The sequence below is a fragment of the Equus quagga genome, chromosome 15 (assembly GCF_021613505.1).
Source record: "Equus quagga isolate Etosha38 chromosome 15, UCLA_HA_Equagga_1.0, whole genome shotgun sequence".
Taxonomy (NCBI): Eukaryota; Metazoa; Chordata; class Mammalia; order Perissodactyla; family Equidae; genus Equus; species Equus quagga.
Genome location: NC_060281.1, coordinates 80,036,613 through 80,062,333, shown reverse-complemented (window position 1 = coordinate 80,062,333; position 25,721 = coordinate 80,036,613). Strand labels below are relative to the sequence as shown.

Sequence of the window (25,721 nt, the reverse complement as noted above, 5' to 3'; positions counted from 1 at the left end):
TGATGCTTCCCAGCCTGACTTCTACCATTTGGGCTTTCTACGGTTTAGAGGCTTCTTAAATGTTGTAAGTGACTTCCGTTGCCTGCTGTGAGGGGGTTGATGGAGATGTATGATTTTTGTTAGCTATTATAAATTTTTTTTACTTAGACATTAACTGTATTAAAGAAACCAAGATGATGATGATGATGATGATAATGAAAATAGCTAATATTTTACTGAGCATTTATGTGCTAGGTACAGTGCAAAGTGCCTTACATAAGGTCTCATTTAATCCTCACATCAATTATACAAGATAGATATTGTTATTCCCATTTTACAAATGAGGAAACTGGGGCCCAGATATGTCTTAAGTAGCTTATCCAAGTGACAGAGCTGGGATTCAAACTCCAGTAGAACTTTACTGCTGCTGGCTATTGAGAACAATAATAAACTTTTAAATCTGAAGAAACTAAATTGACCTGGCAGTAAAGTCGGAAGGATTGAGGAGCTTTCTTAAAAATGTCTTTTTGGGGAATTTTATTTTCTTCAGGAGTGGTTCTCAGACCTTACTGTGTGTAAAAATCATCTGGGGAAGATTGACTCAGTAAGCTCGGGATGGGCGCCCAGCACCCCTAGCCTCATTCAAGTGACCTACACACCCACTTCGATAACTCTTTTCTTGACTTTCTGAGTTGTTCATTCTTAATTTCTGGTAGCATTCTAAGGACATTTACTAATATGTTAGTTACCCTTCACAGTTCTGTTGACTCTCCTCTGATACTCCCAGAGTTTTCCCTTGTGCTGACTCAAACAAAGTTCCCCTCAGTCTTCATCCTTGATCTGTCCTTGATGGGTCACTGCCACTTACCATTGAAATTTTCTCTTCTGCCTTCCCTGATTGACTGTCATGCTTCTTTCCGTGAAGGACATGCACAAAAAATGTTTCTTGAATTTGAATAGCATTATCCTTATTGCTCCTGCCCCCCAGCTCCCCACCCAAGTATGTTCTTATCTCCTCTGATTTGGGACCATAAAAATATATTATTTACTCATTTAAATTATCACATTTTATTTATTTACAGCTGCAAAGACATGAGAAGGATTATAAAATATAGGATAAAAGATTTGTGGATTGTACTGGTTATTTCCCACCGGGCTTTCACATTTCTAAGTACAGAGGGAAAAACTATACCAAATAAAACTAGATTCTGAAGGCCAAAACAAATCTTCAGTTAAGGAACTCTTGTGTTTGCCATCCCTTGGCTGAGCCTTGCTAGATTTCCTATATTACTTAAAGCTAACACCTGTCTCTCCTTAATCTTTCCAGCTGCTCAGAAAAAAAGAACATAGTTACTCATCTAATCAGTATGTCCCCAAAGAGTTTGACAGACCTAGAGGAGAGCATTTAACAGAGAGAATGAGAGAGAGAGAGAGAAACAAAAAACTAACTGGAGGGAAAAATGAAAGCAATAGAAAGGAACTATTCTGATGAACAGATAGACCCAGGAATTACAACGTGAAGTTGACTTAACATTTCTTAGGCGTCTTATTATAGTCATGTGCTGTGTAACGACATTTTGGTCAACAACAGACTGCACGTATGGCGGTGGTCCCGTAAGGTTAGTACCATATAGCCTAGGTGTGTAGTGGGCTAAACCACCTAGGTTTGTGTAAGTGCACTCTGTGATGTTCGCACAACAGCAAAATCGCCTAACAATGCCTTTCTCAAAACTTCCCCCCGTCGTTAAGCAACTCATGCCTGTACTGACATGACACTTGATTTCTGTCCCATAAGGAGTCATAGTCAGAAAATAACTGGTTTGACATAGATCTGAAAGGAAACCAAAAGGAAGCTACACTTTATTTTCTCTCTCTCTTATAGATAAGAACACATACATTATATTTATATAATACTATAAATGTAAAACTGCTGTATAAAGGAATAATGGAACTTTCGTAACTGTAGAGTAACTACTACCTTTTTTAAGGCAAAGCAAGCACCTGCCTGTGCTTTCTTCAATGGTGAGGGCAATTTGTTTGCTTATACCCAAACCTACTCCAGGAAGACAATGGGTTAATAAGACTGCAGAGATAATAATCAGTGCACTTATATGACTGTGTTCCTCTTCATACTAAATGCATGTAATTGTAAAGTTAGACCAGTCTTACAGATGTTATGATGTTCCAACGGCATATGAGGTGTTTATCTTTTGAGCTGCTCTTTTGCTGTCTCATAATCTGTCTTACTTTGAGAAAACATCATATACAGAAATCTGAACTTACTAGATAACATAGGGAATGCTTATGTACATTGTAATGTGTATAGACAAGTTCCTTGATATATTTAACGGTTTCAACAGTTCATTTTTAAATGTTCCATTTTTTAAAATCACTGTAAGTTTCCTAGGAACACATGTTTAGCTTAAAGCCAAGTTCAACTATATAGCGTTTCCTTGACCAAGTGAATTCTCCTTCATTGTGCCTGCTTCCAATATTAGGATGATCAAAAAACATGGTACTTAAAATATTTAGATAAAAAATCCCAATTTGCTTTTCTCCTCCAGTATTCACAGTGTAGTCTATCAGAATTTAAATGGATGAATAACTTTCAGTAAACATGTTCTCAGCTCCATTTTGCTTCCTGCAGTTGTTTACTTTTGCTCTGCCCTGTTCAAAAGGATTTCAGGCCATTCACTAAGTTTTGCAAGTTGTGATGAGATAAGGTAAATTAAAATGGGGCCAAAGAAAAGAAAAAGTATGGGTGGAGAGAAAGTAAAGCCAAAAATAAGTCTTTTTTAAAAGTGCATACCGTAATGGCCAACCCCCTCACTGCTGGTGGTCCACAAACACGAGAGTAAGCTTTCTAGCAGCCAACTTTAAAAAGAAAGAAAGAAATTAAAAACTTTACAGTGCCTTTGGATAAAAAGAACCCAGTTGTTCAGGTGACTTGCCCACTGTTCTTGGTCTTAACAGCAGACAGACATTTATCCCAAAAACCCTCGTAAAGAGGATACAACATTGAGTTTCATAGCATTTAATTACGGGCATTCAAATGTTTGTTGAATGAATTAATACTCTTCAATATAAGCTGGTGGCATTTCATGAAAATACATTACAGCAAAAGCAATTTTGCCAAAATTGGGAGTGCACAAGTCAGCAGCAGAAAGTTGTGGTTCAGATTACTAGCCTACTGTGGTCTAAAGGTTATATGTTAGAATACCTGGAGAAATGAATGGGTTGTTAGTTCTGCAACTGATTATTCCTGAATATTGATCTCTTGATAAATGTTGGCAGCCAGACATGTACTCTTTTGCCACCTGAATACAGACCTCTTTGTCTTAACAGTACTCACAGCACATTTGTATTTTTATCAGAACCAAGGAATCTAAAAAGGCCTGACTGTAAGCCCACATTTCCCCTTGTCCTGGGCAAGCAGTGGAAGTTCTCCCAGGCCTGGGGCTTTCCTCAGAGAATCGTTTATAATGCAGTCTAGTGTATAAAGACGTGAGTAGTTGATTTCCCAAAGTTCTGTTCCTTACAGCTGAATTAGTTTTATCCTGAAAAAATTCAGAGCGAATACGACCAGATCTCCACCTCAGCCAAAATGAAATCTTATTAAAGCGCTGAAAGAATGTTAAACTACTTCCTGATGGAGTGTCTGTGATAAACTGCTTGTGAAGTGTACATCAAAGTCACCAAAAAAGGCACACGGGATTTATACCTATATACCAATTTGAGTTTGAAGAATGTCAATCAGTTGTCATTCTTTCTGACAGTAATTAGCTAGCAAGCTTAGTTGTCACTTGGACCCCACCCAATTCAAGATAAAACTATATCATCTGCTTGTAAAAGGTTGCTTGTCTTAATATTTCTCTGTAATGAGGCAGGATATATGCAACTCATTCACAAATGTTATCAGATCAAGTTAACTCAAGGAGAAATACTGTGCAGCTTTTTTTTTTTTTTAATGAGAAAAAGCAGTATGTACTGATGTGGGAAGATGTCCTTGGCAAACTGTCGAATAAAAAATTAATTTGTGAAGTGATGTGTATTAATCCTCATTTTAAAAAAGGCAAATATAGGGACTAGCCTGGTGGCATAGTGGTTGAGTTCACGTGCTCCATTTCAGTGGCCTGGGGTTCGCAGGTTCGGATCCTGGGCACGGACCTACACACTGCTCATCAAGCCATGCTGTGGTGGCAATCCCACATACAAGAAATGGAGGAAGATTTGCACACATGTTAGCTTAGTGACAATCTTCCTCTAGCAAAAAGAGGAAGATTGGTAACAGATATTAGATTGGGGCCAATCTTCCTCACCAAAAACAAAGAAAGAAAGGCAAATATATACCAAATGTATATATCTTTGGAGAGGAGGACTATGGGAGTCTGTTGTTTTTGTACCATTCTCTATTATTTGAGTTTTTTAATAATCACATATATTACTCTTTGCAGAAAAAAAATAGAAGTTTGTTCGTTTTGGAAGGGGAGATGATAGAACCAAGGCAGGGTAGTATAATAGGAACTTTGATTTCCTTGCCATATATGGATAATGATAGAGCATCTGTATTAGTTTGCTGGGGCGGCCATAACAAAGTACCACAGACTGAGTGACTTAAACAACAGAAATTTATTTCCTCACAGCTCTGGAAACTAGAAGTCCACGATCAAGATCTTGGCAGAGTTGGTTTCATTCTGAAGTGGCTTATAGATGGCCATCTTCACGTGTGGATAGTGCCCTTCACGTGGTCTGCTCTCTGTGTGCGCATGTGTGTGGTGTGTGTGTCTGTCTGTCTCTTTCTCTCTGTCCTAATCTCTTATAAAAAACACGCATCATCCTAATGACCTCATTTTGGTTTATTTACCTCTCTAAAGGCTCTGTCTCCAAATACACATTCTCAGGTACTGGTGGGATTAGGACTTCAACATAAGAATTTGGGAGAGTATAATTCAGTCCATAAAAAAATTTCTAAAAGGGGGCCCGCCCAGTGGCCCAGCAGTCAAGTTTGCGCACCCTGCTTTGGCAGCCCCTGGTTTGCCAGTTTGGATCCCAGGTGCGGACCTGTGCACTGCTTATCAAGCCATGCTGTTGCAGGTGTCCCAGGTATAAAATAGAGGAAGATGGGCACAGATGTTAGCTGAGGGCCACTCTTCCTCAGCAAAAAGAGGAGGATTGGAGGCGAATGTTAGCTCAGGGCTAATCTTCCTCAGGAGAAAAAAAAAATCTCCAGAAGGTAGGGTGATCATATAACTTAATGTCCAAACCAAGACAGTGTTGAGTTTGATTTGTGGTCACCCTACTCATGAAGTTATTCTGTGAATCAAAAGAAATCTTGGCTGCAAAGCACCCAGCCTAGTGCCTGACAGTATGAGCTTAATAAGGGTTAGCTGTTATCATTATTTTCCCCCTCAGGACGTTTTCAGCTGCTTAGTCAGAAGACCGCCTCTCCTGCCTGGGTTCTTAGTAGTAGGTTCTTGATGTAGGTTCTGTGTGAGCATCAATAATTGGAATTTTGTCTCCCCTCTACAACTTGACCCATAACTACTTCCTATTCAGTTATAGTTGATGAAAAGACAAAAATAGCAAATAATATGCTATAATTTAGATGGATTTTTCTGCAATGGTAAATCATTGTCTATGATGAAACAACTGTAGCTCAAGTCTTTCTGATAGTATTTAAACACTGATTTCAAGTTTAAACCCAAACTTGGTGTTTATTAAGCAAATAGCCAGGGTAGAATTTGGATGGAATGTCTAGTAGCAACATTATGATGTATTAATATCATATTGTATGTTATTGTATAGTAGTAAGATTGTGATGGCAGGGGGGAGTAGAGAGGAGTAAAGGGTAGTTTTCTGTGGTGATGGAACAAACTATTCGAGGTCCAGCCAAGCAATTTCATGTCTGTAGAGTTAATAAACATTGCCATGTAAGTCAGGACAAAAGCCCCGTAATTCAGAATGGCCCCTGGATAGCTGAGGAAACAGAGTCTTCTGCAAAGACTTTATTTAAATAACTTAAGTTTGCTGCAGCTGTGCAGTGTGGAAACTGTTGCAGGACCCCAGTCACAATGGCCTGGGGTTTGCTAACCCTAGGTCCATTCGTTTCGTTTTGTAAAGCTGGAATATAGGAATCTTCTCTGTTTGAGCAAATATGTGGGGCCCCACAACCTCATTTAACCAGATTTCTATTTTATGCACTAGTGACCCATGGTCAGCCTCTAATGATCAGGCTTGATTTTAGCTAGGCTTATTTGAGGCAATGAGAAATTCAAAGCAAGCTTTAAGTTATATACAGTGCTTGCTTGTTCTCCCCGCCCCCCATAGTACGTCATTAGCCTCCTGAAGCTTTCACGTCCCTGCAGCACTTCTTACCAGACTAGGTTCAAAGAAGAAGGAACAGCTAAACTGGTTTAAGTTAACCACAACCTACTGGTATTTGAAAACAGGGAGAATTCTTGCCTTGAAACAGCCAGGATAGAGTTTTAAATAGTCCTCAGCTAACAACAAATTGAAATGGAGTTCGATAACCCTTAAGCCTACCCTATTCTACTCTCAGCACCCAGTCTCGTGTACCCAATCTGAGGAGAGATGCTCGATAACACCTGTGCCTAGGAAGTGACTGGCAACTTTCCAGCCCAGGTTGTCAGTATAATGCCAACAGAAAGCATAAGAGAAGCTAACCATCTGTAATAGCCAGCCCCCAGGGTAGAGATGTAGCTAACAGTTCCTGTAAAGTCTGCTGTCTCCAGACTCTGAGAAGAAGAGTAGGCATAACAAGTGGCGTTATTATTATTATTATAGTCCGTTCATAAGTGACTTTGAAAAATTCAAATGAGTACATGTCTTTTCCAAAGCATGCCCACAGGGAAGAAGCAGTCATGTTCCGGTGACTCCAGACAGGTTCCTGTGAATTACATCACAGTTGTGGAGTTTAGCTCTCTACAAATGATAAGCTCTTCCATGAGAAACATGAATTAAAGTTTAAAAGACCATAGAAGTGAAACAATGTACTGGAAACTAGGACAGGTATCTTGGGAAGGGAAATATATGCAAAACATTGTATCTACTTGGTTGTGGAACTAATCAAAATTGACGGAAAAGTTTATCTTGGGAGCCAGACTTCCTAACAGTTTCTCTAGTGTTGACTTGAGGTAGGAGCAGCTAGTGTACTTTTTAATCTCTGTTTAAGTGTCTTCCTCTAATGGCTGGAAAATTTAAGGCCCCAAATATTAGATATGAGAAGATGCGTATTCTAAAATCCAGGATATTTTAAATTAAAAACTCCCAGGAAAGCCAACACATCAGAATCCTAACCATATTCAGAAGAGGAGTCTTAACCGTGTTTTGGGAACTCTGCCACATGTAAAAATATCCATCCCTTTGGTCTTATTGGGGAATTTGTCATGTATTAGGGCTGCCCTTCTAATGGAGCAGTTTGCTAAAGAACTACTTAGCCAAATTTAAAGGGGACCCCAGGGTGAAGTGTACCTAACCAGTGTTTACTCCACAGGCTTTCCTAGTCAGGTCACCCATTCTAACTGAAGACATAACCAATTGAAGCATCTCCAGCACCAGTAACAGATAAGGGAGTTTCAGACAGTAACTGAAAGCGCATGAAACTAAATGGCAGATGGAGTCAAGCTATTATAGTAGAGGGGCAAGTTTCTTGAATCTGGCAAGAGATTTTGAGTCATATGGATAGGAAACCATGAAGTGAAGAAAAGCATTATCAGTAGGACCTGAGCATAGTAGTTTGGTTAAGAGTCTCTTCCAGGAAGAATTCTGACCTCTCCAGGATAGCATCCTCTACTCTCCTAAAGAGAGGAATAAAACTCAATAATGTTCTAGTACCCCTAGGTACTTAATAACGTGAACAAGACATGAAAAGAGGCCTCTCCTTCACTTCAAAATCTGCTCACTTCGGGACCTGAATATTTAAAAGAACTACCTGGAGCAACTTCTACTTCCAAGATAGAGTAACAGGAACTGGATTTACCATCCCACCTGAAACAGTGACTTTCAGGACACTGTTTATCAGACAACAAAGGACAGTGATTCTGAGAGATGATCATTTTTCCAGCTGTCTTAATATAGCACCGTTCCCCTGACCACCACCCAAAAAAGCCAAATTCCCACTAACAGACAGTAGAATGGTAGTTACAGAAGCTGGTGGGTGGGGGAAAAGGAGAGCTATAGATCAAAGGGTACAAATTTTCAGTTACAAGATGAATAAGTTCTGGAGACCTAATGTACATCATGGTGACTATAATTAATAATAATTTATTGTATGCTTGAAATTTGCTAAGACAGTAGATCTCAGGTGTTCTGACCATACACAAAAAAAGGTAACTATGGGAGGTGGTGGATATGTTAATTAGTTTGATAGTGGTAGTCATTTCACAAGGTATATATATATATCAAAACATCTTGTAGTATACCTCAAATATATACAATTTTTATTTGTCAAAAACAAATAAAAAAACCATTGAAAACAATTTGCAGGTGGTGGTACAGGAAGAAAGATTCTATAAGTCAAAGAGACAGAGCTGTGTGTCCAGAGACACTGAGGCAGCTAGAATTAATAGGACAGAGTACAAAAGAGAAGAGAGCTACAGAGAGAAAACCCCAGAGATGCGCAGATGGACCCTTTGAGCATTCATCAGAAGATTGGTCAGTGCATGCATATGAGGAAATTACATAAGGCTGAAGAAAGAATAATGTAGAAGGATTAGAGGGCAGAGTACCTGTTCCCACCAGCCATATTGGAAAAATTTATGATTCCTGTGGCATTGAGTAGAGTACTTAGAAAGGCCTTACATCAGTAGTAAAGAATAATTACTCTAGACTGAGCACTTCTTTGGACCTGCCTAATAAATCGTAAAAGCAAGACCTGAACAAATTAAACTGTTTCCAAGTAACTAACAGCATCCCAGAACAAAGTTCAAGAAGATGTAGAGGAATATAAAAATATCAAGCAGCTGATAGGAATATAAAAATATTGAGACAAGGTAAAATTCACAACGTCTGGGATACAAGCAGAGGTTACCGGGTAGCAAAGAGGCAGGAAAACAGGAGCAGTGATGACAATAATCATCAAAACCAACCCAGAACTGACACAGATGTTAGAATTAGCAGAGAAGTACATCAAAACAGATATAATTATAACTGTATTTTATATGTACAAAAAGTTAGGTAGATACATGGAAGATATTTTAAAGTACCCAAATCAAACTTCTAGAGATGAGAACAATGTCTGAAACCAAAAACACACTGGATAGGATTGATAGCAATTAGACATTGCAAAAGAAAAGATTAGTGAACTTGAAGGCAAGCAATGGAAACTATGCAAAATGAAGGAGAGAAAAGAAAAAAAAGAATTTTTGATGAAAAGAGTATCGTTGAGCTATCATTGGGTATCAAAGAGCAACCTCCAACGGCCTAAGACTTGAGTAATTGGAGTCTCTGAAAGAGAGAAGAAAGGGAGGCACAGAAAAACCCTTGAAGAAATAATGGCCAAAATTTTTCCAAACTTGAAGAAAACTATAACCCACAGATCCAAGAAGCTCAATATACCCCAATCACAAGAAACATGAAGAAAACTACACCAAGACACATCATAATCAAATTGCTCAAAGCCATTGATAAAGGAAAAAATCCAAAAAGCCACCGGTTGGGGCAGAAATGTTACATACAGAGGAACAAAGGTAAGGATGGACATCTGATTTCTCATTGAAAACAGTACAAGTGAGAAGACAGTGGAACAACAGCTTTAAAATATGAAAGGAAAAAACTGTCAACATAAGAACTCTATAGCAAAAATATCTTTCAAAAATGAAGATGGGGCTGGCCTGGTGGCATATTGGTTAAGTTCACTCCACTTTGGCGGCCGAGGGTTTGCTGGTTCAGATCCTGGGCATGGACCTACACACCACTCATCAAGCCATGCTGTGGTGGCATCCCACATAGAAGAACTAGGACTTATAACTATGATATACAACTATATACTGGGGCTTTGGGGAGGGGGAAGAAAAAGAGGAAGATTGGCAACAGATGTTAGCTCAGGGCCAGTCTTCCTCACCAAAAAAAAAGGAAGAAGAAGGAGGCAGCAAAATAAAGACGTTTTCAGACCCCGAAAACCTGGAAGAATTCGTTACCAACCAACTTGCAGTACAAAAAATGTTAAAGGAAATACTTCAAGCAGATTAAAAATGGTACAGTCTGGATCTACACAAAGGAATGAATATCACCAGAAATGGTAACAACTTAAATATAAAAAGGTTTTTTTCTTACTATTTAAAACTGTTTAAAAGATAATTCACTGTACAAACAAAAATAGTAACAGTATATTGTGGAGTTTATAGCATAACATGTAAAAGTAAAATGCATGGCAATAATAGTACAGAGATTGAGGGTGGAAAAAGTAAATGTAATCTGGTGTAAGGTTTTTATACTATACAGGAGGAAATATAATATAACTTGAAGGTAGATTATATTGGTTAAAAATATATAAACTTTACAGCAACCACTAAAATAAAAGAACAAAGAGTTACAGCTAATAAGAAAACAAAGATAAAACAGACCATAAAAAATACTGTATTATCCAAAAGAAGGAAAGTAAAGGGGCACCAAAAAAAAAGATAGGACAAATAGAAAACAAGTAGCAACATGATAGTCTCAAATATAATCACAGCAATAATCACATTAAATAAAATTGGGCTAAATGCCCCAATTAAAAGGTAGCATTTGTTGGATTGAATTAAAAAGCACGATCCAGTTACATGCTGCTGACAAAGAAGCACACTATAGATATAAAGCCAGAAAAAAGATTTAAAATAAAAGGGAAAAGATACACCTTGCTTACACTCATCAAAAGAGAGCTGGAGTGGCTAAATTAATATCAGACGGAGCAGCTTTCAGAGCAAGGAATATTACCACAAAGAAGACAAACATTGCATAATGATAAAGGTGTCAGTTAAGCAACAAGATACAGTACAGTCATGCGCTGCATAATGACATTTCGATCAACAACAGACCACATATACGATGGTGGTCCCATAAGATTAGTAGTATATAGCCTAGGTCTCTAGTAGGCTATACCATCTAGGTTTGTGTAAGTACATTCTATCATGTTCACACAATGACGAAATCACCCAACAACACGTTTCTCAGAACGTGTCCCCATCGTTAAGCAATGCATGACTGTAGTCCTAAAGGTTTATGCATCTAATAAAAGATCTTCAAAATACATGAAGCAAAAACGGATAGAGAACTTCAAAGAGAAATAAAATAAATCCACAAGCATAACTGAAGATTTCAGTACCCCTCTCTCAGTAATTGATAGAACAAGTAGTTAGAAAATCAAGGATATAGTGGCTTGAACGGTATTCTCAACCACCTGACCAACATTTATAGAATACTCTATCCAACAACAGAAAACTCATTCATCTCATGTGAACATGCAACGTTTACCAAGATAGAACATGTTTTGGGACATAAAACAAGTCTCAATAAAAGAATTCAAGGCATACAAAGTATGATCTCTAATCTTTATTAGTTAGCTTGAAATGCCATAACAAAATACCACAAACTGAATGGCTTAAATGCAGAAATTTATTTTCTCACAGTTCTGGAGGCTAGAATTCCAAAGTCAGGGTGCCAGCATGGTTGGGTTCTAGTAAGGACTCTTCCTGGCTCTTAGATAGCTGATTTTTTGTGTCTTTATGTGCTCTTTCCTCAGTACATACACATGGAGAGAAAAAGCAAACTCTCCGATACCTCTTCTTAGACAGGTACTAATCCCACCATGAGGATCCTACCCTCATGACCTCCTAACTCTAATTACCTCCCAAGGGTCGCATCACCAAATACCATCACATTGGGGAGTTAGTGCTTCAACAGATGAACTTTCTAAGGGATACATACCTTCAGTCCATAACAGATCACAATTGAATCAAATAAAAAATCAACAGCAGAAAGATCTCTGGAAAATCCCCAGATATTTGAAACAAAACTAACACACTTCCATGGGTCAAAAAAGAAATCAAGAAGAAAATTGGAAAATATTTGGAATTAAAAGAAAATGAAAAAACAACACCCCAAATTTATAGGATGCTGCAAATGTAGTACTTAGGAGTGAAATTACAGTTCTAAATACCTATATTAAAATAGAATTAAAAGGTGTCAGTGATCTATCTAAGCTTCTACCTTAAACTAGAAAAAAGAGCAAATTAAACCCAAAGTAAGCAGACAAAAGGTAAGCATAAAAGTCAGAGCCAAAATAAATGAAATAGATTTTCTCTGTTGTTAGAGAAAAATCTGTGAAACCAAAAGCTGATTTTTTAAGATCAATAAAATTGGTAAACCTCTAGCCAGACTAATCAGCAAAAAAAGACAAAATTAGTATCTGGAATAAGAGAGGTGATTTTACTACAGGGATAATAAGGGGCTACTATGAACAACTTTATGCCAATAAATTTGATGACTAGGATGAAATGGACAAATTCTTTGAAAAACACAATCTGCCAGAGCTCACTCAAGAAGAAGTAGATAACCTGAATAGCCCTGTATTTATTAAAGAAATTGAAAATTGCCAGACTGATCAGATGCTTTGCCCATTTTTTAATTGGGTTGTCTTTTTATTATTGAATTGTAAGATTCCTTTATATATTCTAAATACAAGGCCCTTCAGATGTATGATTAGCACTTATTTTCTCCATGAGTCCACCAACAAATCCAAGGTCACGAAGATTTACCCCTGTGTTTTCGTCTAAGAGTTTTAAAGTTTAAGCTCTCAAATTATTTAAATGTAAATTAATTAAAATACCGAATTCACTTCCTCAGTCACACTTGCACACTTCAAGCATTCGTGTAGCTAATGTCTACCATGTTGTTCGGTACAGATACAGAACATTTCCTTCATCGCAGGAAGTTCTTTTGGACACATAAACCCCTTCTTTAAAAGAACACAGTAGTAGAAAATGAGTTAAGGACTTGAACAGGTAGTTCACAAAGAAAGAAAGAAATGGGCAAGGTCACATGCACAAAGTTGTTTAATAGTTAAAGAATTCTAAATTAGGACAGAGAGAACGTTTTGGTCCCCCAGATTGACAATGACCACACCCTTCAGATCTTGACTGGGAAGTCATGCCCGGGGGGCCTGCTTAAAATTTCAGACCTAACCTCTTCGTTTCCTACTTTTTCTCCTTAACTCTGACCATTAGTATGCTATATATTTAACTTATTTTTATTGTTTATTTTCGGCCTCCCCCCTCTTTGACTGTAAAACCCACGAGAGCCTGTTTTACTCACTGTTTATTGTCCGTCCGGTACCTAGAACAGTTGCAAATTAGCAGAAACTCAGGTATTTGTCATTGCTGAATGGAGGCTGACGAGATGTGGAGAAACAGGTGCTCTCATAAACTGCTATTGGAGGGTAAATTTTTTGCCCTTTTTGGAAGCGGTTGTGTGGTATGTGAAAGTCTCAAGATTGTGCTTGCCCTCTGACCCAGCATTTGTCCTTGTAGGTATTTGTCATAAGGAAGGGAGTAAGGACGTGCACAGGGATACTGCTGGAAGAGTCAGTCACAATGGAATGCTTTTACCTGCAGTCAGGAAAACTCTTTAACTGACATGTTGGAAGGAATGTAAATTGTTTTTTAGAATGTGTCAAAGAGAACTCTTTTGCAAAATTATTTAAAAGAGATCTTCCTTTCTTTCCTAATGCCTAGCATTTTAAAATATCGTGTCGTTACTTTTCTGACCTACTTCTTTCTTAAGTGAAACTAAAACTTACCTGTACAATTTTTTCCACAGGTCCCTTAATATGGACTTTGAAAATCAAGATAAGGAGAAAGACAATAACAGTTCTTCTGGGTCTTTCAATGGCAACAGCACCAATAATAGTAAGGCTTTTTATGTCAGTTAACATTCATACATGTCGTTTTCTTAATTTGAGTCTTTCTGTAACACCAGTTAATAATTTACTGGGTTTAAGGATTTGTGTTTGATATAATAATAAAATTTAATTTGTATGATATAATTTGTTAAATTCTTATGTTCTGAAACTGAGCTACTGATTTCTTGTATACTGCTTTTAACTCATGCCTGGAAGCTTGCTGCTGAGACTCTCTATTTTCTTAAAGATAAGCAGGATAGATAAGTATCTGCCTGCTTGTAACTTCATGTAAATCCCTTGGTGAGGTTGATAAATTTTGTAGGTGTTGATCATAAATTCATTCAGTGACTCTTAAAGATAGCTACTTGAAGTACTTGTAAAACTGAATATTGTATCTCCTCTGATATTTAAGATTTTATAAAAATATTTGCTTTAAAAAAAATAGAAGTGTGCTGCATGGCCAGTGTTCAGCAGCATTATTGATAATAGCTAAAAAGTAGAAACAACTCAAAGATACATAAACTGCTAGTTAATGGCTAAACAAAATATGGTATATCCATACAATGGGATACTATTCAGCATTATAAAGAATAAAGTACTGGGGCCAGCCCCCTGGTGTAGTGGTTTTTCGGCATGCTCCACTTTGGCAGCCCGGGTTCATGGGTTCAGATCCCAGGCGTGGACCTATACCACTCGTCAGCCATGCTGTAGTGGCAGTCCACATATAAAGTGGAGGAACATTGGCAACAGGTGTTAGCTCAGGGCTAATCTTCCTCAGCAAAAAAATAAAATACTGATACATGCTACAATGTGGATGAACCTCAAAACATTATGTTAAATAAAAGAAGCCAGACAGGGAAGACTCCATGTTGTATGAGTCCATTTATATGAAATTTTCAAAAAGGCAAATATATAGAGACAGAAAGCAGATGAGTGGTTGCCTGGGGCAAGGGATGGGAAGGAGAAATTAACTGTAAACCGCCACAAGGGATCTCCTTGAGGTGTTGAAGATGTTCTAAAACTAGAGTATGATGATGGTTTCACACTGGGTAAATTTATGACCCCCCAAAAAAGTTACTGAATTATACCCTTAAGACGAGTGAACTTTATGGTATGCAAATTGTATCTCAGTAGAGTTAGAAAATTGGTAATGCTTAGTGTAAAAAGAGGATTGAATAGAATAAAGGAGACTTAATTTGATAATATTAAGAGATTGATGTTGGGTATCTTCCATGCATTCCACATTCTATTAGGTATTTTGAAAGATGCAAAGGTACGAGAGCTGGTACTGAAGCTGTCATGTAGGCAGTGTGGCCAAAATACTTTCCAAGGTGTTAATAAAGTGCTGAGACAGAGACAGCAAATACCACTTCCCATCCTAAACCTAGAGCAGGTAGCTTTTCTCACAGACCCTTACCACAGCCTCAGAGTCCTGAACAAGCATCTGCTATCAGTAGATACAGTAAGCACTAGAGATGAAATCATTTTGACATGTGTACCAAGAGAGTGAAGAGAAAGGCAAGTTGGGGTGAGCAACAGTGAGTCAAGTTAGTAGGAGACTCTTTGCTAGAGAAGGAGAGTTTGACTTGAAGCTTGAAACAGTGAACTTGGATTGGTGGAGAAGTCATTCCAGGTGGGAGGAGCATGTAAGAGCAGGCACAGAGGAGAGAATGAGCACGACTTATAGGACAGGTTAACGTCACCACCTAATAGGGAGGAAGTGCTGGGAGTCTAATACAGAGTTAGAGAGAATACTGATGGAGGGAGGGTCTGAGAAGTTAAATTAAAAAGAGATCACTTAGTATCTATTTCAGTTTCTCTAGTTATTATAATCCCCCTTCAACTAAATTATGCTTGCCCAGTTTATTGTGTTTTATTGTCCCCAGCAGAGTAACGTGGGTATAGTAAATACAGTAGGTAGAATCGTTTAAGTATAATGAGTCTTTTCTTAAACTTATGTCACAGATCCTTGTATGAGGTAAAATACCATACCAGTAACTTACCAGGAACTAGGTAAAACCTAGTGTCAATATCCGATTTTCAAGTTAAATTATTACATAGCAGCTTACCTTCTGTCAGCGTTTTCGTCCAAATCATTTTATACTCTTGAAACTCTTTAGAAGTCCTGTGTTATACAGCATATATATGAATGATGTACTTAAACCAGATTACAAATCTGATATACATTGCACATCACAGAAAACTAAGAGAAATTGATACTTTGTGTCTAAGTACCATTTTATCCTCAAATAAGTAAATGGTTAGGTCAGTCCATACAGTGGAAGGAAGTTACCTGGTAACATCAGTTTTTTGCTTCTCATTTCTAACTAGCATCTAAAGAGTGATAGATGGTTGTTTAAATGATCATTTTCTTAAATCCACCTCCTGTGTTGTGCTAAATTAACCTCAGCAAATATATTTCGCGGTGCCTCATCTGGACCATGGATACCAAAAGGGATAGCACAGATTGGATAGAATGCAGCCCACGTCCACATAATTAGGAACAACATAATGAAAGAAATAGTCGTTGCAGAGAAGGCCAGTAGCTGATTATGGAGTATGACACCATTCCAGAGAAAAGGGATGGCATGGAAAATGGGATACGTTTATCAAAAATCAAAGAAATAGTAATAGCCAGAAAGGTGAACAGAGAAACACAAGAGATTGTGTAGGTGCTGAAGAGATTGAAGTCCTGAACTATCAACAGTGTAGAATAATTAGGGGGAAAGTTCTAAGAAAAGGAAGGTGTGAATTTAGTGTTAAGGTTTTGACAAGAGTGTTCTAAACTGATTGAAGGAGAAAGCGAGTAGAGAGAGAATTTTTAAAGGATGCAGTTGCCTACTCCCAAAATAAATAACAATCAAGGGACTTGTGAAAAAGATTGAAGAATGGGTGAAGTACAGCTACATTAACAGCACGGATGTTTCTCACAGTGTTGAGCAAAAGAAGCCAGACACAAAGAAATACATACTATATAATTCAGTGTATATAAGTTCAAAAACCAGGAAAAATAAATATTAGTATTTTGGGATGCATGCTTGGGTAGAAAAATAGAAAGTAAAACAAAGATGAAAGTATCGTAAAAGCCAGCATAGTAGTTCCCTTTGGGGGAAAGAGAAAGAGTGATTGGGAGGAGCACAAGAAGACTTCCGGGCTGGGCACGATTCTGTTTCTTGACCTGGATGGTATTAGCCACATGATGATTCATTGAACTTGACATTTTTGTTTCATATACTTTTCTGTATGTGTGTTATGTTTTTCAATAAAAAGAGTCAGAAAGAAAGTGGATGGGAGGGAGTTCCCTCCAAGTCCTCTCAGTTTTCTCTAACCTTGTTCTAGCTCCTGTCTTACCCCTACATCTGCCCCAAGAAACCTACATAGGGGTGTTTTTCCCCCTAGCACATCAGTCCTTCTTTTAATTAGTATTAAGTGGGTTTTGAAAAAAAAAAAGCCACCCCACGCCCAGTATCTGACATCTTCAAGTCCTTTACTAGCCTGCCCATGTAATTTATTTGAACTCTGAAGATTACTGGAGGTGTACTCTTGGAATTCTCTTCATTAAAAGAGATAGACATCTTAATCTCCCCACCTAGACTGTAAACTCCACAAATCTGGAAATGACTTTTTTGTAAGCCCTCCAGGTTAACTAGTGTGTGTATAACAGGTGTTCGGTAATAGTTAGTCAAAAACATGCTTCTCTCAAGGAGGTGCAAAATCAGTAACTTTCTTAACAGTTACCAGTAATACAATGGTGTATTGCTCAATGTCTCTTTCATGGCCAGACATATTTTTAGCCTGCAGCTTTGTTCACTGAATGCTAAAAATATCATCTCTGTACATAATTTTTAATTCCATCACCATGCCTATTTCTTATGTTGATTTTGGCTTTAAAGATAATGCAACTGCACTTAAGTCCCCCCAATTTTGGCTGCTCTGTTTTGTTTTGTTTTTAAGTCACTGGAGTCTGGCTAAAATTTCTAATTAGTTGGCCCCTTCCCCTTTGGGACCATTATCTCCAGACCTTTAGGAAGTGCAGTATTGAAGTCGTGCGTGTTATTTTAGGAAGCATAGTGTCATCAGCTAAAGGAGCTTCACTTGCCCTGTGCCACTGCTGTTGGGTGAGCTCTCTGGGGCCTCCTGTAGAACTGATGGGAGCATACCTTCTGGCTTAAAACCTGTGCTTTCAAAAACCGAAAATCCAGACATTCTATCTAATATTCTAGAAAGATTCTTTGTATTCAGTTTTGCATTTTAATTGCAGGCTCTCCTTCTAAAATTTAGATTTATTATAAATACTTCTCATATACCCAACTTGCTATAAACAGTTGTCATTCTAGCCAGCTATTAAATTTTTCTGTCCATTTTTTAAACCGGTGTAATTAATCTGTAGACTATATGATACTTTGTTTTACAGAGGGGGAGCGTGGGTGTGTGTTTTAAGATTTATAGACTTTTTTAAAGATTTGTTTCTTACCGTATAACAATCATTTATTTGAGAAACCATCATTTTCTGTTGTGAAAAACACCTGAAGTGAAGTTTCCTCTATTTGAACTATTGTAGAGCACACAGATTATTTAGGTGAAATAAAAGATTCCATAGAGTTTTGTCTTAAAAATGTTCATAAGACGCTTTAACATTTACCTCCCCCTAAAATGGTCCATGGGCCAGGCTGATGGGTCTGACTGTAGTTCAGACCGAGCTCTTCACCAGATCATTTCTGTTTATCTTGACAAATAGATCACTCTTCCTAAACTGAATTACCCTATTCCTAAGTGAATTATTTGACTCATCTGCCCAGCCAATAAGAAGCAAATTGTTTTGTAGAAATGTTTAATAGTTTATTTCACCAAAATCCCTAAGTAATTCTCTTGGGGAGAGAATTTCAATACCGAGCAGCAATTTTACATGTTGGTTGATGATTGCAACCCTTTGTGTCTAGTTATGTTCGTCTTGGTCACGGTCATGAATATATTTTATTCATAGCCTTAATTTAATGAAGAGAGACTTACTTCTAATATTTCTTTATGATAGGTTGTATGAAAATTTCTTCTTTGGTTCCTCTCACACACCTTATGATATCTCAGCAGGGTTAATTTGAAAGTAGGTAGCACACAAGATAAAATTAGTAATTTTTTCCTTTCATTCAGTGGTTATCAGATTTTGACATGTTTTCCTTCTCTACTAAATAATCTATTAATGTTTCCCAACCCTGGATGCAAAATAAAATTTTGTGGGGAGTTTTTAGCTGAGCCTGCTGTAACCCCCAGAGGTTTCAGTTTAATTGATCTGGAGTTGGGCTTAGGCATTGCAATTTTTTTAAGTTCTCCAGGTGATTCTACTGAGTAGCCAAGAATTGAGAACCACTGTGCTAAAACCTGTTCTATTCCAAGAGAGTGTTTTCCTCCATATATTTCCTATTTGTGCCTTAAAAGTGTTCCCATAAAATAATTTTTCTGATTTACTGTTTTCAGATATGTCTTGTTTTCTCCCCTGCCCGCCCAGTCTCTCCTCAGCTGTTAGCAACAATGGGGAAGAGTGAACTGAGTACATTAAATCCACAGATGATGAGAAATTATTTTAGTCAGTGAGTTTATACCACCTTTTACCAAACCTATACATAACACTACAAATGTATTCAAATTGACTGATCTGAATTTGTACTACCTTTTAATGTTCTTGATTTTTTTTAGTAGGTGGTGGTTGGGGGTGGTGGGGCACACCCTGTCATCCAGATGGTTAGCACCAGGAGGTAGTAGAGGTCAAATCAACAAATATTTCTTGAGCAACTACTATAGTGAAGGCACTGTGAAGAGAGCAAGGAGCTCATAATTTCATTGGGAAGGAATCAGAGGGCCTGCATAATCTGTATCTTACATGCTAATTCCTGGAACTGTCTGCATTTAATGAGTTAATATATCTAAAGCACATGGGCACAGTGCCTGTTACATAAATTGTTAATCTGTCCCATTGTCTCTCTTTCAGGTATCCAAACCATTGACTCTACCCAGGCCCTGTTCCTCCCAATTGGAGCATCTGTCTCTCTCCTAGTAATGTTCTTCTTCTTTGACTCAGTTCAAGTAGTTTTTACAATATGTACAGCAGGTAAATGAGTTTCTCTGTCTATACTTAACAGTAACCTAAAAGGAAGTTTCTTCACCTTTTTTTTAATCATTATTCAAAATTTGAGTCTGGCTTTTTCTCCCCCCTACTCCTCTTTGAACCGCTTGATAACATATATCATCAGTTCAGACCTGCCAACACATTCTGAACGAAGAGCCAGGGGTTTGAAAACTCCTGAGCTTTATGACACTAAAGCAAGATCTCTTTGGCTGTGACTCCTTGTCTGGTAGGTTACCAGAAGGTCCAGTTTGCCAGAGTGGTCAATGGCACCCCTACCAATGTTTCTGTAGATAGAAACATTGATAGCTGATCAAAGTAATTTAACGGTCAGCTCTCTGCTCAGTTTTCAAGCTAAATGATGATGGAAGTGTATAAAATATCAGCGAAATGCTAGACTTGTTAGGACATCACGCCCTGGTCCACTGTTTATCTTTTCTTGTTGAGACAGAAGAGAATGAGAAAACCTACCTATGTTTCCTCCTATTTCAAATCAGGTCCCTTTCTTTCTTTCTTTTTTTTTTTTCTGCTTTATCTCCCCAAATCCCCCCTGGTACATAGTTGTATATCTTAGTTGCAGGTCCTTCTAGTTGTGGCATATGGGACACCGCCTCAACGTGGCCTGACGAGCAGTGCCATGTCCATGCCCAGGATCCAAACCCTGGGCCACTGCAGCGGAGCACACGAACTTAACCACTTGGCCACGGGGCCGGCCCCAGGTCCCTTTTTTTAAAGAGGTTATCTGTACAATGCTAAAGGGAGATACTTTCTTCCCTAGTTAAATTAATTGTACTCACTTTGTCTAGAAAAGCATTCTAGGCAATGATTGTTTCTGTAAGTCATGCCATTTTTCTTATAACTGGTGAAAAATAAACAACAAAATTTAACCATACGTTTTCTTTCTCTAGTTCTTGCAACGATAGCTTTTGCTTTTCTTCTTCTCCCGATGTGCCAGTATTTAACAAGACCCTGTTCACCTCAGAACAAGTAAGGACTGAGGATTTTCCTCTAAATCATAAACTTGTGTATGTTTTTCTTATACTTAATAGTATTATTAGGAGTCTGAATTTCTGATATTGACTGGAGCACACAAATGCCAGAAGACTGGCAAGTGAGATGTTTGATCTTTAATACTGGGAGGTAGTACTTCCTTTTGTATCTTTTCATAGCAGAGGAGATATAAACAAATCTTAGGCAGTCAGAGTCATTGACTGCTTAGGTTATTAAAAGATGACCAGTTTTATTTTGAAGCATCGTTTTCATTTCTTTACAATAATGGTTGACTCAAACATTCTTTGCCTTTCATCTTTGGTGACCTAGAATATGTATTAGCCACTTAGATTTAATCCCACTGTTCACACCGTAACCCCCCAAGCCATTGCTCCATAGAAACAAAATGCTTTGTTAGTGGAGATGCTGTGTGCACTTAGGAAGCCGGTCACTTGGGGCAGCTGATTTTCCCAGGAACTAGTGATAAACCAAATAGATTTACCATTGTACAAATATTTACTCATCTTTGCTAAATGAATTGAATTGTTGACTTTCTTCATTTTGTTTTCCTCATAAGAATAAAATTTCCCCTATACTTAGATTCTCCGAAGATTGATATTGTCACTTTAAACTTACAAACACCCATGTTGATAATTTGGGATAAAAAGTACATTATCAAATGGATGCAGAAGTATACTTCCTCTGAGCTTTCTACAGCTTACTCCAAAGAGGTTTGGATATTTTGGAATTCTAGGTATCTGAGTGTTGCCTACTATTCTCAGCTAGCCACCATGAGCTCTGATCATGAAGAACCAAAGGCAAGTTTGGTTATTGAATATAATTGACTGCCCATTAGTCCAATGAATGTTGTGTGTTTTCTAGGATTTCCTTTGGTTGCTGTGGGCGTTTCACTGCTGCTGAGTTACTATCGTTCTCTCTGTCTGTCATGCTCGTCCTCATCTGGGTTCTCACTGGCCATTGGCTTCTCATGGATGGTGAGTAACTAATATGTGGCAAGTTGAAATTTTAATATAGTTTATAGTTAAATTTGTCTTCCTTTCCTCTGCTTCTCTGTTTTAGTAATATGACTTCTGATTACCATGAATATTAGGTATCCAAAGATGGTGTTATGTATCACTGAGTTTTTTATTATTTTTATCCACATTCTCAAGATTTTTTTATTTTATTTATTTATTTATTTATTTTTCTCCTTTTTCTCCCCAAAGCCCCCCACTACATAGTTGTCTATTCTTCGTTGTGGGTCCTTCTAGTTGTGGCATGTGGGACGCTGCCTCAGCGTGGTTTGATGAGCAGTGCCATGTCCGCACTCAGGATTCGAACCAACGAAACACTGGGCCACCTGCAGCGGAGCGCGCAAACTTAACCACTCGGCCACGGGGCCAAGCCCCTCAAGATTTTTCAATAAAAGCTTTTTTGAGATATAATTCACATACCATATGATTTACCTATTTAAGTTTACAATTCAGTGGTTTTTAGTATAGTCACAGAGCTGTGCAACCATCGTTACAATCAATTTTAGAGTATTTTCATTAGCCCCCCTCCAAAACCTACACCCATTAGCAGTCGCTTCCCCATTCCCCCCAACCCCAGCCTCAGACATCCACTAATTTACTTTCTGTTTCTATGGATTTTCCTCTTCTGGACATTTCACATAAATAAAACTATATATGACCTTTTGGGTCTGCATTCTTTCACTTAGTGTAATGTTTTCAAGGTTCATCTGTGTTGTAACCTGTATCAGTACTTCGTTTCTTTTTATGGCCAAATCCTGTTCACTTGTATAGGTATATCAACTTTATCCATTCATCATTTTCCACTTTTTTTGCTATTATGAATAATGCTGCCATGAACATTTGTGTGCAAGTTCTTATGTAGACTGTACTTTCTTGCATAAATTGGATAATACTGTAATACAATACACGTTATATATAAATATATGTGGAATATATTATAATATGTCATGTATAATATGTGTTATATGATATGCAACAGACTCCTTTTATGTAATGATATAAATACATGTGTATATCATTACATAAAAGTGTATCATAGCCTTTTTTAATAGTTCCAGAGTATTCCATTATGTGTATGTTATTTAACTGCTGCTGGATCCTTAGATTGTTTTTAATCTTTTTCTATTATAAGTAACCCTGAGGTAAACATTCTTGTTCCATCTCTTGGACTGCTCGGCCATACTACCTCACCTCTTGTTTCATTTCTTGGTATGCATGTCAGATTATTTACTAAGAGTATTTCTAAGATGAATTCCTACATATGAAATTCCTGGAACAAAGAGTTTTGTATTTAAAAAATTTTATATCTATTACTGTACTGCCTTTCAGAGAGGTTATAGCAGTTTATGCTCCTACTTACACCATATGAGAACTTCCCTTCATTGATGATGATAATGATGAAATAATAACAATAATAGCTAACATTTATTGGGTGCTTTTTATGCATTGGGTACTGTGCTGGGTGTTTTACATAGATTATCTCATTTAATCCTGAAAACAACTCTTTGAAGTAGGTACTATTATTGTTCCCATTTTACAGAAGAGGAAACAGGTTCAGAGAAGTAACTGACTCAAAGTCAGAACTCCTGTATATTTCATACTGATTATCAGAACACCTTAGAGGGACATTTCCAAAAGTCCCCCATTATTCTTCTGTTCTCTCCCTTAAGACATTTTTTTTAACTTTTCTTTATTTAAGACCCATAACCATCTCTACCTCCTTTTTCATTCAGTCCTTACTCTCATTTTCGTAGTTTACTTCATCTAACTGCTCTGCCCCAGAAAGTCTATTCAGCTTTTCCTTTCTTTTGGTGTTTCAGAAGGGAGGGAAGTTAAAATACAAAAGTCAATTTTAGGGGCCAGCCTGGTGGCACAGCGGCTAAGTGCGCACATTCCACTTTGGCGGCCTGGGGTTCGCCGGTTCGGATCCCGGGTGCAGACATGGCACCACTTGGCAAGCCATGCTATGGTAGGCATCCCACATATAAAGTAGAGGAAGATGGGCACGATGTTAGCTCAGGGCCAGTCTTCCTCAGCAAAAAGAGGAGGATTGGCCCCAGATGTTAGCTCAGGGCTAATCTCCCCCCCCCCCCCAAAAAAGAGTCTATTTCATACTATTTGTAATACTATCTAAAGAATTTTTAAGGGAGGAATTTGAAAATTGGAGATGATAGGTATGGATTGCACTTATTCCTGTTATCCATTCCAAGCAACCACGAGGTTAATCAAGACTTGGAAACAGCTTTTTAGAAGCAACTGCCAGGTCTCCACTCCATTCTGCCAGGCACTGCGTCCCTGCAGGTCAGAGGCTGGCTCGGCTACGGTGGAGCTGTCATTCAGTGTTGTCTAAGCACAGAGCCACCCAGAGGGATGCTTATGTCCATGCCTCAAGTCAGGAGTAGCTGACTTATTCACGCAATTTTTAAGTAGCATGGCAGTAGGGTATATATGCTTTCTAAGACTCATGTTAAGGTTGCTCAGTAGTATTTGGTACACAGTTTGGAGTTTTTTTAGTGGTATTTTTATGTTTACAATTTTTCTAAAACATTTGCATCAAAAATGTGAACTACCTCAAAACAAAGGATGTTCTGCTCATGGTCAAATAGGATAGAATTTGACAAAAAGGATTTTAAACTGTATTGTCTTCTGTGATCCAGAATTAGTGATATAATCTTAATAGGAAATTTTTTAAACCTTAAGGAAAACTTATCCTTCTGTTTCTGGGATTTTTTTTTCCCTCATAAGTTACTTTGACCAGTACAAGGATTTAAAATTTGTGCCGAGTTAATTAGCGAAAAACTCTGAGAAACTGAATGTTATGAGGGAACAAACTATGGAGTGGATTGCAAGCTCTGTGAAATTATGTATAAATGACATGTTATTTTAATCAAAGGTGATAACTACAGAAAAAGCACTTTTAACTTGTGAAACATACAATATACTTATTTTAAAAGTATATTTTTTGCTTAAGACAACATTACAGGATGGATCAGTGGTGTTGCCGGCGGTTATGTGGGATGGAGGCGTGACCGCAAAGGAGCAGCACAGGGGCTTTATTGGGGCATCACAGCTGCTCTCTACACCGAGTGGGGTGGTGGCGGCTCTCCAGATCTATGCGTGTGTTAAAAGTCATAAAACTACCTCTAAAGAAAAACTCAATTTTACTGTTTGATAATCTTAAAAATATTAAACATATATATTCATAACTTTGTGAATATAATTTATCACAGTTGTTGTTCAGTGCCTTTTTTGAGTGCCTGCAATATACCAGGCATTGAAACTCAAAAGCACTTCCTTGAGGCTGGAGGTCAAGTTGCCCTTTAGACTTTCATACAGACTCAGAGTGGGAAGCCAGGGGTCAAAATCACTAGTGCCTGGTCTGTGCGATAATTCCCCTTTGCTGATTTCTGACAGATTTGGCATCTTGTTTTAGCACCATACATTACCTCATAGGAGACATTTACTGTGATGATCTGCTTCAGTACTCGAGTGTCCACTGTGCATATAAACGTTCTGAAGTGCAATGTTTAGAATTTTCAAGTGTTTATCAGAACTGCTAAATTCCCCAAATCGATATCAGTACTTTCAGTGTTCTTATGGATTCGTGCTTGGTACCTCACTGCTTCTGGAGGTTGATAAAGAATAAGTGGAGGAAAAGAAATTACATCCAAAGTCACACGAGTTTCTTGACTTGCGTAGAGTA

At 37.9% G+C, this 25,721-nt stretch overlaps 1 protein-coding gene across 2 annotated transcripts in view; it reads left to right on the top strand.

Moving 5' to 3' along the window:
- The window catches only part of SPPL3 (signal peptide peptidase like 3), a 121,619-nt gene that overhangs the window by 84,392 nt on the left and 11,506 nt on the right, over nucleotides 1-25,721 (top strand). For both annotated transcript variants that reach the window (XM_046640028.1, XM_046640027.1), the window contains exons 3-6: nucleotides 13,795-13,883; nucleotides 19,860-19,979; nucleotides 20,903-20,981; nucleotides 21,867-21,979. In XM_046640028.1, the coding sequence (XP_046495984.1) occupies nucleotides 13,795-13,883; nucleotides 19,860-19,979; nucleotides 20,903-20,981; nucleotides 21,867-21,979 (401 nt within the window). The remainder of the gene's footprint in view (nucleotides 1-13,794; nucleotides 13,884-19,859; nucleotides 19,980-20,902; nucleotides 20,982-21,866; nucleotides 21,980-25,721) is intronic.